The 13,270-nt window shown below is 39.6% G+C and overlaps 1 protein-coding gene and 1 long non-coding RNA gene across 2 annotated transcripts in view; both read right to left on the bottom strand.

The window, feature by feature from the left end:
• The window catches only part of Nfatc3 (nuclear factor of activated T cells 3), a 65,813-nt gene that overhangs the window by 12,743 nt on the left and 39,800 nt on the right, over positions 1-13,270 (bottom strand). The window contains exon 9 of the mRNA XM_032888212.1: positions 9,801-10,805. Within this exon, the coding sequence (XP_032744103.1) occupies positions 9,801-10,805 (1,005 nt within the window). The remainder of the gene's footprint in view (positions 1-9,800; positions 10,806-13,270) is intronic.
• On the bottom strand, positions 7,169-8,309 carry LOC116886707. Its single transcript, XR_004386127.1, has 2 exons — positions 7,649-8,309; positions 7,169-7,545 (listed from the first exon to the last, which is right to left on the bottom strand). It is a non-coding gene; the product is annotated as an uncharacterized LOC116886707 (long non-coding RNA).

Here is a 13,270-nt window from a genome sequence, read left to right as displayed (position 1 = left end):
CATGGAGGGAGGTTAGTGAACAACTCAAGGGAGTCAGTTCTCTTCTTCCACATGAGTCCTAGGGGCTAAACTCAGGCTAGGCCAGAGACCGGTATCTTTACCCACTGAGTTATTTCACCAGCCTAGCAAACAAACTTACACAGTACATGAGCCATAAATAAGGTTTATATGTACTGGTAAGTCTCCTTTGTTCTAACAAATCTATTTAAACACTTGCCTCTCATTAAAACTAAACTCTCGGGGTTGGGGATTTAGCTCAGTGGTAGGCGCTTGCCTGGGAAGCGCAAGGCCCTGGGTACGAAAACCAGATCCGAAAAAAAAGAATAAAAAAAAAGAAAAAAAAAAAGAAATAAGAAAAAGAACCAAAAAAGAAAAAAAAAACAAAAAAAAAAAAAAAAAACAAAAAAACCAAAAAAAACTAAACTCTCGGTGGTAGCGGCACATATCTTTAATCCCAGTGTTCAGGAGGCAGAGGCAGGTGATTTCTGAGTTCCAGGTCAGCCTGGTGTACAGAGAGTAGTTCTAGAACATCCAGGGTAGAGAGAAACCCTGTCAAAACAAAACAAAAACAAAAAACCCTAGAACTAAATTGTGCAGATCAGGTGTGGGAGCCTTAGTGTAAGAGTGAAAGTGCACCTACAAAGACAAAGACATTAAGGGCCTACCAAGAAGATGCCTGTGCATACCCCTCCTTTGTAGCACATGCAAATCCAGCCATGGCATGCAAATACCAGACTAGTGTACAAGAACAATGACACATTTCAATCAACACTCACCCTCTAGATTCGCCAGAAAGGAACTGGACATGAGAACTCACTGTGATTAGGCCATTTCTCTGTTGAACCTGATGGCTGGTGTTCCAAGTCAGACATAAACTGGTCTGTGTCAAAGAAGACAACATCACTACTAAATGGAACAAACCAGAGGGTGAACTTAATCCACTGCCCAGTACTGTTTTCTGTTTTGTTTCCTAAGTAAGAGGAATTAAATTCTCTTTTCCTTGTCAATACTGTTATATATAATGGCTCCCCACATTTACTAGACAATCTAATACTGGAGTCCAGATAGTTTAGGTAATGGATGATTTCTTTTGTTGTTCTTTTTTCCAGACAGGCTTTCACTGTGTAGCCCTGGCTGTCCTGAAACTTGGAGATTGACTTGGATCTGCCTCTTGAGTGCTCGGATTAAAGGCATTTGCCACCACTGCCAGGCATAATAGATTTTTAATTAAAAAGGTAATGTTTTTAAATGAGTTATAATTTTATGGCTTTAAGAAGGTAAATTCAGTTTTAAATATCATAGCAGATAAGAAGTTCACAAGATAAGAAGTTTCTCTGACCTATAAGAATGATTCTAGGGACTGGAGATAGCTTGGTGGTTAAGAGCTCATTCTGAGTTCAAATCCTAGCAACCACATGGTGGCTCACAACCATCTATAATGAGATCTGATGCCTCTTCTACTGTTTTTGAAGACAGCAACAGTGTACTTATATATAATAAATAAATCTTAAAAAAAAATGATTCCAGGCCTTTACTGTATAAATTCAAACACAAGAATTCAGCTTTTGAAGGAAAGAATCTGTATGAAGCATCCATAAACATTAATTCATACCCTTATCTTGAGCAAACATAAGATGAGCCAATTTGTAGTAATTTACTCTCTTAAGGGAGTTAAAAACAAAACAAACCCCAGAAACTCTGTAATTTTTTTTACTGCCTCAAGTTTTTTTATTTTTTTTTTAAGAGATCAATTAAAAGTACCCTGAGAGTGCCCGATCTTGTTGTAAAAGTAATCCTCCAAAATGGACTTCAAAGTGGGATGTGTGACTGTGGGTAAATCAACATATCCATTAGAAGTATAGGATCAAGCGAAGAGGACAGCAGACACTGAGGCCTTTTGGGACTTGGCTAAATTGGTATTACTTCAAGATTGTGCTTTGCAGAAAGCAGCAGTCTTCCAAACATCCTTCTAATTCCTCAAAGCAGTGTTTATAGTAAACAATCTTCAGGACTGAAAAGATGGCTCATCAGTCATAAGCACACTGCTCTAGGGAAGGACACAAATTTGATTCTCAGATCCTATCAGGCCTCCACTTCCAGGGACCTAGACTCCAAGGGCACCTGTACACTCCCATGTACAAATACCCACCCACACACTCACCAACACATAAGTAAAAATAAATCTTGATCAAATAAGAGTGATTTTCACTCACCTTCCCTACTTTAAAAAAAAAAAATCAAAGAGAACAGAGTACTTCCTAACTCACTGCAAGGCATTACTCAGGATCAAAATCAGACAGACATTGTAAGAGGGTTGGGTATGACTCTGTGGTAGACAACTGCCTCGCACACACACACAGTCTTGGGATCCACCTGCAGCACAACAACACTTACTAAGTGAAAGCAGAAAGATCAGGAGTTCAAATCCAGCCCCAGCTATATAGCTATTTCAAGGACAGTCCTATGGTAAAGAGCACCTGTCACTCTTGCAAAGGAACACCTGCAACTCCAGGTTGAAAGCATCTTAAACCCTCTTCTGATCTCCACTGGCACCAACAGGAAAATATTCACCATAGCTGTTCCCCTACAGAGATCGCTCCTACTGAGATTATTAGCTAAACCCAGCTTATCAATTCAGGTGTGTACCAGAACACTGATTCTTTGCTCAATAGTACACAATAAAATGCTGAGTTTCTGGAGTACTAAGGTTTCTCTATCAGAGAGCTCAAGTCCACCCAACCCCAGCTTTCCTGTGTGTTCATGTTTGCCATTTCTTCACTCCTCTACTGCCCCAGCCCCGTCAATTCCCTAGATTGTGCAAGGACCCAATAAAGTGGCACCAGGATGGGGTCCTGATCAGGAACATGAACATGGACACACAACTACAGGAAATTCTTACTGGTTACACAGAAGAATGCTGTTGTAAGAAGCATGCTTACACAGGCATTGGAATAAACACAGGGAAGAAATAAAAATAAAGGAACAAATAAAGGAATAGAGGGGAGCACATTTCAATTAGGTATAAAACACTGGGACAGCAGACTAACAAGTAGCATCTATAGCCAGGAGCTGTATGTCAGTACACCAGGAGGTTTGGGGAAACCTCAGAAGTAGAATGGCAGCACTGTAGCTTCATCACTTTTTAAGATTATGTTCAAGAGACATGGCCTTGGTTTCCTGAAGAAAAAGACAATGTTTGGCTACTTCAGGAAGAAATGGGAGGGTTTGAGGAGTAAGAGAATGTTCCCATTTTTGCTTTGGGTTTAGCTGCTTTACATTAAGAAAAAACAACAACAAACGAAAACAGAAAACAAAACAAAAAACCAAGCAGCACTGCAGGCTACAAAAGCACATAGTGGTGGAGCTGTGGGTGGACTTGTGGGCTACATGAGTTGGCCTTTCAGTGGCCTAGAGATGATCTCAGCATGACAGTGGCTGCTGTACATTGGAGGGCAGGAAGGTAGCCAAAAGCAGGGAGGGGGAAAGCACAGCCGGAAGAGACATGTAGCCAAAGGGGAAAAATCTTGACAACTTTAAATGCTACCCTGTTTTGTGTCTGGTATCTATGCAAGTTAGGAGAGTTACTGATCCTATGCTTTTTCATCCAGTGGCCTAGTTACATCCTCTCAAACCTGCTTATAACGAGTCCCTCTGTCTCTGAAGGTATCGCTCAAACCACACAAAGTTCCAACGAGTTCAGTTCAACTACTTGGGATGGGTTACAATCCTGAAAATTAGATAACTGAGAATTAGTTGGGATTTACCTAATGTGTACTTGATTCACTGTAACAGATGAGGCCAATTATGTTGGCATATCTTACAAAAGCAAAAGGCTTTTTTTTCAGATTGGTTTCTCCTGATAATATTGCAAAAATTATCCTTAACAACTTTGATATCTCAATTCCTCACACTTGTTAAAACATTCTTTTTGGGTTTTTCTGAGGGGGGGCAAACTTATAACTCATAACAAGTTGAAGAATGTTACTGCTGAATGCTCAGGTGTAAATGAGGTATCTCTTCTTGAGAGTGTGTGTGTGTGTGTGTGTGAGAGAGAGAGAGAGAGAGAGAGAGAGAGAGAGAGAGAGAGAGAGAGAGTGAGTGTTTGCCTGAACGGCTGTGTGATCCATGCATGCAGTGCTCCAGGAGCCCAGAAGAGGGCATCAGATCCTTTCCACCGGAGTTGAACCTGGGTTCTCTGGAAGTGCTTTTATCTCTCCAGTCTTCTTCAACCACACAGGAAATGTTACCAAAGGTATAAGAACAAAAGAACCTGGGAGCTGGAGAGATGGCTCAGTGGTTAAGAGCACTGACTGCTCTTCCAGAGGTCCTGAGTTTAATTCCCAGCAACCACATAGTGGCTCACAACCATCTGTAATGGAATCTGATGCCCTCTTCTGGTGTGTCTGAAGACAGCGACAGCACTCATATATGTAAAATAAGTAACTAAATCTAAATGATCACAACAAATGAAAAAAAATCCATCTAACTTGAAAAGATACAAATTGTAAAATAGAATAGCATAGCTTTTAAGAAACTGACTTTTCTATCTTACCTAGAGCAGACTTTACAAACCTACTTTTATGTTTACAGAATCCAGAATCTCAAGAAATGAATTAAAGCTGTCTTAGAAACTACTTAAAACACATGCAAACGTATTTAAATTTTATACAAAGCTAGATTCAAATTCCAGTCATAATATTTGTAGTCACAGAACACTGTAAGTATGCTTAGCTCTCTGATCAATGAATGAATTGGTATAGACCAATAAGCCTAATAATTTACATTTTATATCCTGTTATGAAAAAGGTTCCAACTGGGGCTGGAGAGATGGCTGTGTAGTTAATAGCACTGCCTACTTTTCCAGAGGACTGGGGTTCAATTCCGAGCACACATATAGCAGCTCACAATTATCTGTAGCCCCAGTTGCAAGGAATGGAATGTGAGGATACAGGGACACACTGTGGTACACAGACACACATGCAGACAAAACAATGCACACATACAAAAGTTAATTTTTTGATTTGTTTTGTTTTTTTGAGACAGAGTCTCAATGTGTAGTTCTGGTGTCCTAGAATGCACTATGTAGCCCAGACCTTTTTCAGACTCAGATCTGGCTGCCTCTGCCTCTCCAGCACTGTGATTAAAAATGTGCATGCCACTATATGCAGCATTTTCTTTTTTTAAAGAGAGGGTACAATTAAATTGTTTTTCTGGAGATACATAAACTCACTTGAAATAACAATAAATATTTCTTCACTGGATCTAGAAGTTAATTTTGCTTTCTTTTTCTTCTTTTTTTCCTCCTTGCTTGCTTCCTTTCTCCCTTTTAGACAAGGTCTCTTTATTGTATAGCCCCGCTGTCCTGTAACTCATTATATAATGAACCAGGCTGGCAGAGATCCTTCTGCCTCTTCCTCCCAAACGCTGGAATTGAGGGTGTGTACGATCACACCCAGCTGAAACTAATTTTTCTTACTGCATATTCCAGGGTGGTAGAATCTTAAGGTTCTGAATCTTTTGCTATATATTCCCAGACTACGCAGCATTCTTTTTTTTTTTTTCATTTTTTTTAAAGATTTATTTATTTATCATATACAATACACTGTCACTGTCTTCAGACACACCAGAAGAGGGCATCGAATCTCTTTACAGATGGTTGTGAGCCACCATGTGGTTGCTGGGAATTGAACTCATGACCTCTGGAAGAGCAGTCAGTGCTCTTAACCACTGAGCCATCTCTCCAGCCCCCGCAGCATTCTTTATTAGTTCTTTAACCTTTAAAAGTCTTCATCATAAATATGTTTGAAGGCTGATGATACGTCGTAGCCAACAGAGGTCCTAGTATTTCAGTTAAAGGAAAAGTTCAATATTATCTACCTTCCTATAACCCTTAGAACTCATAAATGGAGTAATTATATATATCATTGATGATATCCCTCCTTATTGGCTACATATGGTTTCCTTTATTATATAAATATAAACACTGCTTTATTATTTAAATTTTAAATAAAACATTAAATATTAAATAAATTAAATTAGTATTAAATAAATTATTAAGTACATATTAAATAATTACCTAGGGTCAGCAAGATGGCTTAGAAGGTACTAGCTACCAAACTTGAGTTTGATTCCTGAAAACCATATGGTTGAAAGAGAACTGACTTCTATAACTTATTCTCTGACCTCTACAATCATTTCCAGGGACTTTCCTGTCCATATACATATACACAAATACATAAAAATGTAGTAAATGCAAGAAATACCAGTGAACCTACTATCCAATAAATGCACCAAAACACTGACCTTTCTACTCATCCTCCACAATAGTCTTCTATACCCCTTGTGTAAGCAAGGTTCTACAGTTAAACAACCAAGGAAAACAAACCCAGCAAGCACCTACTTGTCAACACTTAGTACATATAGAGCTGAAGCAGCTGAGTGATATCTAGACTGTTAACTGTCAAACCAGCAACTGACCTACATTCAGGATCAGCATGTTGTTGCACAGAGCCAGCAAGTGGCAGTGGCAGTTTCACCACAGCAGCAGTTTGAACTATGTTAAATGTGCAGCCTCTTCTCTGATGGAAGAGTTGCAGCTGTTGTTCTGTTAATCTAAGAACAAAGGAAGACAAGTGGGAGGAAAAACTAAAGGATACTTGAAACAGAATTTAGCACAATCACAAATTAAAGGTCTGAACCACTAGTCCAGTTTTATAATACTGCAGAGGAATTTTAATCCAGTAACATGGCTGCTCTGGCAAGGGACCACACACCTTTAATCCCTCTGGCTGGAAAACAAACATGCTCTTAGTACACACCTTTAATCTCAAACTGTGCAAGTGAGGTTAGTGTGTAGAAGGGAGCAGTGATGTTTGAAGGTGACTTCTACGTGGAGGGCAGTTCTGTAAGTTCAGTCAGTTGAGTTTGGCAGTCTGCAGAGTTGAGCTGGGAGTCAGTGCAATGAGTGCAGTGCAGTGGACTTGAGTTTGTTCTTGACTTCAGGTCAGTTGGTGCAGAGGAGGCAATTTTACCAGGGCAGTTTTACAGAGAATGAGAAGGAGCCAGAAGATTAGATAGATAGCTACAGTTAGAGTGTGAGGCCAAGGAGAGCAAGTCAGTCAGAAAGCTAGAAGAAGCCAGTTTGAACCAACTAGTCAGACATCAGAAAGAGCTTGAAAGGGTGGGTTTATTTAGCAGTAAGCTCCAAGATAATAATTACTTCAGATGAGTAAAAGATACCTTTACACAATAAAATAATCTTAATTTAAACGTTTAAAATATAACTGTGATTATTTCTACATTATAAAAATCATGTTTTAATATATATCAATTGGTCCAAAATCTGGAGCACAATGCAGCATAACACAGGGGTTTGGGTTTTTTCCCCCCCAAGTATTTTTGAATTTTTCAAGATAGGGTTTCTCTGTGTAGCCCTAACTATCCTGGAAGTCACCCTGTAGACCAGGCTGGCCTTAAAATCATAGAAAGGCTCAAAAAAATTCTATCTCCAGAGCAGACACATGGGACAGGTATAGAAGTGCACACCTGGGGTTGGGGATTTGGCTCAGTGGTAGAGCGTTTGCCTAGCAAGCACAAGGCCCTGGGTTCGGTTCCCAGCTCCAAAAAAAAAAAAAGAAGAAGTGCACACCTTTCATCCCTCCTAGTAGCTGGGATGCAAAGGCAGGTGGATCTCTATCAAGGCTAGCACTCTTTATATAGTGAAATCCTGTCTTGAAAAACAACAGAAATTCACAGAAAAGCAAAACAAGAAGTCAACTGACAAATGGCTGGGAATTTGGCTCTACAGTAAAACACTAGCCTAGAATGTGCATCTGGAAAAAAATTCACTTGAAGAGTTTACAGCTCAGTATCTGCAGTGCCCAGAGTACTGGTTACTTTTTGCCCTCCAGTTATAGCTTGACATCAATCAACTTTTATCAAGTTCTTCAATATGTGGCAATGAGAAAATTCAATAGCCAGTCTGCCTTCTATGATGCTTCAATCTGGGAATGTTTTGTTTGTTATGTTTTTTTTTTTTTTGGGATTGTGGGTTTTTTGTTTGTTTATTTGATACAGTTTCAAAATGTAGCCCAGGTTAGCCATTCTCTATGAGGCTGAGGAAGGCCAGGTGGGGCTACATAGTGAGACCTTGTCTTATGTCTTAAGACAAATTAGCAAATAAAAATCCAATATAATTTATGAATACCTTTAGAAAAGCACCCTTACCACCCATATCATACTGAGAAGCAGCTTGTAATGGTATAAGAGCTAAGTCTAGAATAAACAAACCTGAATCTAGCCTGGGCTCAACTGCAATAACTACAACTGGTGTGACACTATGTACATGTTATCACCTACTCAGAAGTAGCTGAATGGTAAGGACTAGATCAGACAACCAGAAATAGACAACAGAAAGATGCTACTTTGAGTTGCTCTAGTGTGTGTATATATATATATATATTTTATGTTTACAACAAAGACCTGGAATATCTCCCTCATGTCTTTGAAAACCATCTTCTACTCTACCATTTGTTCCCTTGCCAAAAAGTTACACTCTCCTTGGCAAATTTGCTTTTATTATGTCAGTTGCCTGTTGATTCAAATTTATTGAAAACATATATTCATTTTCAAATATCACTGACTTATGAAAACTTTGTGAAATCCTTCCTATGAAATCTGTCATACATATTTCTGCTAACCTTCCAATATGGATCTTTTATACTTGCGTTATAATAATTCTGACTGCCTATACCATATAATCAGATATTAGATGTGACTAGAAGGCCCCAGAAACGTACAGGTTACATATTGTCTTTTTTGCCCTATGTGCTTAGGACTTTACATTTAAATGTTTTTTATTTTATTTTACATATATGAGTATTTTGCTTGCGTGTATGTCTGTGCACCACATACAGTACCTACAAAAACAAAAGGCGGCACTGGATCCTCTAGGATTGGAGTTACAGGTTATGAACTGTCATGTGAGTATGTAGAGAGATTCTTCTGTGTACTGTTATGGAAACATCACCTGCCAATAAAAAGCTGATTGGCCAGTGAGCTGAGGCGGGAAATGGGAGGAGAGAGTTCCCATAGGGAGAGATGCACTCTGGGATAGAGTGAGATGTATGAAACTGAGAATTGGTAACCAGCCACGTGGTAGACTTAAACTAGAATGAATGGGTTAATTAAGTTATGAGCTAGTTGGGGAGACAACACTTCAGCCCTATGACCAGACATTACTGACAGCTTTTCCATTATGGATGGATCTAGTGCATCTATAAACCTGTAACAGGAGATAAGCAAGGTCTAGGTCAGTTCCTGATCCAGATAGCTGATCTAGAATTATTTTCCTAAGACAGATTAATATAGAATTAGAGAAAACTAAAATTCTATATCCAGTTCTAGAATCTTTAGGATTTTCACTAGATGATAGTACAGATAACTATATATGGTGTTACAGGTAACTTATGTGGTGACTCACTTTTGTCATTACAGCATTTAGGAGGTTGAGGTAGAAAGATCACCATATAGTTGAAGTCAGCCTGACCTGACATTGAGTTTTAGTTCTGCAAGAACCGAACCCCACCACCACCACCAATCCTATCCTAGAGGTCAATTTCTAATACTACATGGGTCTGGTGGTACATACTTATAATCTTAACACTTGGGAGGATCAGAAATTTAAGGTCACTCTCCATGATACAGTAAGTTCAAGGCCAGCTTAACTCAAAATATATAAACACACGCACATTCACAGAAGTAGGGTAAGTAGGGTGAGGTGGGGAGGAGATGGCACTTACCATCATCTAAAGTGATATCCTGTAGACCAATGGTTGCAAAGTTAGGTTCTTGATCTTCAGGTTCAGGTTTAATGCTCACAGCTGCACCACCAGGTGGAAACGATGCTGGGTCACACAAACTGTGACATACTAAGGATGAAGGTACAGAAAGACCTCCTTGGCCTGTACTTTGTGCTTGAGTTGAGTGCTGTCCAGAATGCATTCTGGTAACTGGAGATGGTGATGAGGCAGTTCCTGAGCTAGGAGATTGGTAAGGCATAGACTGCAGCTGAGGGGACGGTGGCCCAGAAATCGGTGAACTAGAAAGAGCATGAGAGGCTGCTGGGGAAGCTGCTGTAGCAGACCCTGGATGTGAAGGACAATATGTAATAGGCTGTAAATGGGAAGAAGGCTGACTTGTGACCTGGGCTGCTACTGGAGAAGAAAGAGATCTTTGTCCTGCATTTGAACAATGGTATCCCATTGACTGCAGATGAGGTGGGGTTTGCACAGAATGAGGTGAATGAGCTAAAAGATGTCCTGTTGCATCTGAATTTGAAGAATGAAATGGTATTGGTGACAGTGGTTGACAGCCAAGATTTACTAAATTAGAAAGAGCTGCATCCTGCTGAAACAAAACTGGATCAAATTCTTGACTAGAGGCAGGATTCATAGGAAGACAAGTTGGACCATTATACATATTAGTTTGTATAGACTGAAAGGAAGACCCCATAGGAGATGTTGGTGTAACTTGAAAAGGCTGGTGCATGACTGAAGATGGTATTATGTGCTGTTCTTTGCCAGCACCCTCATCCCTACATTGCAACTGTGGCAAATGGGTGGAGGTTATCATAGATGCATATGCTGGCTGCACTGGACAAATCAAGCTTCTTGGTGCAGACAATGCACTGTCATGGGGGTGCCCTGTATCTGAGGAAGGCCTCTGGGTCTGGGCAGAATGAGGCACAGGTAAGGATGGAACTGAAGACAAATCAGTATCTTCTCTTTGTTCTTGCTTCATCAAAACTGAAAAATAAAGGATTAAGACAAATGTTATTATGTAGCTTACAAAATGATTATCACATAACCTAATTCTATAATTCTAGGATACATAACACAATGGGGATGAACTCAATGTCTTTACAAAAGAAAATTCATGTAAAATGTTTTATTTGTTGTAAACATACATGCATGTACACACACACACATACACACACATTTTTAGTTTAGAAAAAATTACATTCATTCAGTTTGTGTGAGTGCAGATATATGCCAGGTGCATGTGTGGAGATCAGAGGACGGCTTGTGGGAGTTGGCTTTCTCCTTTTATTATTCAGGACCTAAGGAACCAACTTAGGTAGGTCATAAGGCTTAGCAGCAAGTGTCTTTACCAACTGAGCCAGTTCACTAGTTGTTTTTATGGTTTTTGCAGGTTTGATATTATGTATATATTATCACTAAAACAACAACAACAACAACAAAAAACCAAGCAAACAAACAAAAACAGACTTAAGCATAATTGCACACACCTTTAATCCCAACACTTCTGAGGCAGAGGCAAGCAGATCTCCTGAGTTTGGGGTCAGCCTGGTCTACATTGCAAGTTCTAGGCCAATCAGGGCTACTTATACTTAGTGAGAGACCCTGTCTCAAAAGCAAAGTAAATGACATTTATGTACAAAAATGCCATAAAGAGGGCTGGGGAGATGGCTCAGCGGTTAAGAACACTGACTGCTCTTCCAGAGGTCCTGAGTTCAAATCCCAGCAAACATATGGTGGCTCACAACCATCTGTAATGAGATCTGATGCCCTCTTCTGTTGTGTCTGAAGACAGCTACAGTGTATTCATATATAATAAATAAATAAAACTTTAAAAAAAGCCATAAAGAAACCTACTACTTTTATGTTAACTTAAAAATTAAATATGGAGGTGTTGAGGATTTGGCTCCTTAGGTAAAGTGATTGCTGCATAACTGTGAGGGCCTGAACCTGTGCAAGCAAGCAAGCAAACAAACAAACAAACAAATAAACAAACAAACAGGTCAGGCCCTTTGTAACTGCAGTTCTGCTTCAGCAAATTGAGAGATGGTAGACCAGAGAATTCTAAAAGCTTATAAACCAGCTAGTCTGACATAAGCAGAGACTTTCTCTTAAACAAGATGGAAGGCAAGGACTGACATCTGAGACCTGAGGTTGTCCTCTGACCTCCAAATATGGGACACAGCAAGTACACTTGCTTATGACGCAAAAATTCATTTTTGGATGTGCACATATACATGAGAAGTGTTTAAAACATAATTTAAAAAGAGATTAATGGCTGAGCAGTGGTGGCACATGCTTTAATCCAAGTGCTCGGGAGACAAAGGCAGGCAGATCTCTGAGTTTGAGGTCAGCATGGTGGTCTACAGAGTCAATCCCAGGACAGCCAAGATTTCACAGAGAAACCCTGTCTCAAAAAAGAGGATGACTGCTAAAAAACAAACAAACAAACAAACACGAAAAGTCATCAAAAATAATCCTGTGGCCTGTAAAGCACAGAATCTAGGATTCCCAATCTGAAACCTGCCTCTCATGTGGTAGGTTCGATCCTCTACCACTGTGCAACTATTAAGAGAAAAACTGAGAAAGAGATGAGGGAGCACACACCTGTAATCCCAGTGCTCAGCAGAACAAAGATAAAAGAACAGCCTGGGCTATCAAGTCCCTGTCTAAAGAAAAACAACAACAAAACAAAAAATAGGAAAAAATAATGTAAAAACAAAAAACTACCAAAATCTCTAAGAAATCAATAAACAAATTAATTAACACTACAATACACAAAACCAATACATAAGGCCATTCTTGGTGACACTCGCCTTTAATCCGAGCACTCAGGGGGCAGAGGCACATGGCTCTCTGATTTCCAAGTTAGAACCTATCTTAAAGGAAGAGAAAAAGAAAGGCTAGGAAAAGAAAAGGAAGAAAGGAGTGGGGTGAGAAGAGAGAAGGCAGGCAGGATGGCCGACTACTCTCATTCCTTAACTCTGCTTAAGTGGAGACCTGGGTTATGTCACTGGTTGCTTACTGTGAATGAAAAAGGAGACAAGCCAACTGAATGTGGCAGGACATGCCTGTAACCCCAGGATGTAGTTAGTAAAGAAGAAGAACCTGGAATTTAAGGCCATCCTTTGCTATTCAGCAAGTTTGAGGCTAAGGCTTGGTTCTAGGCCAATCCAAAGTTCTTCTGGGACTCTACTGATTTTCATTTTGATATGTAATATCAATAGAATTACATCTTCATAGTATCCTCCCAATTCATGAGATGGTAATATCAAAGCAACATAGCCTCTCCTGTTTGCTTGCCTTTTAATTAATACCATTAGGAAGTAATCAACACCTCTAATTTGCTGATCATAGTGCTTATTTTTTGCAATTACAGAAGCACTCTTCCTTATTCAGGACAGAGATGAGTTTCATCACAGTAGTGCTTTAACATCTGAGTGCAGCTGGGC

The sequence above is a fragment of the Rattus rattus genome, chromosome 17 (assembly GCF_011064425.1).
Source record: "Rattus rattus isolate New Zealand chromosome 17, Rrattus_CSIRO_v1, whole genome shotgun sequence".
In the NCBI taxonomy this organism is placed as follows: domain Eukaryota; kingdom Metazoa; phylum Chordata; class Mammalia; order Rodentia; family Muridae; genus Rattus; species Rattus rattus.
Note: the sequence above shows the minus strand (reverse complement) of the source record. Positions and strands in the feature narration are given on the sequence as shown.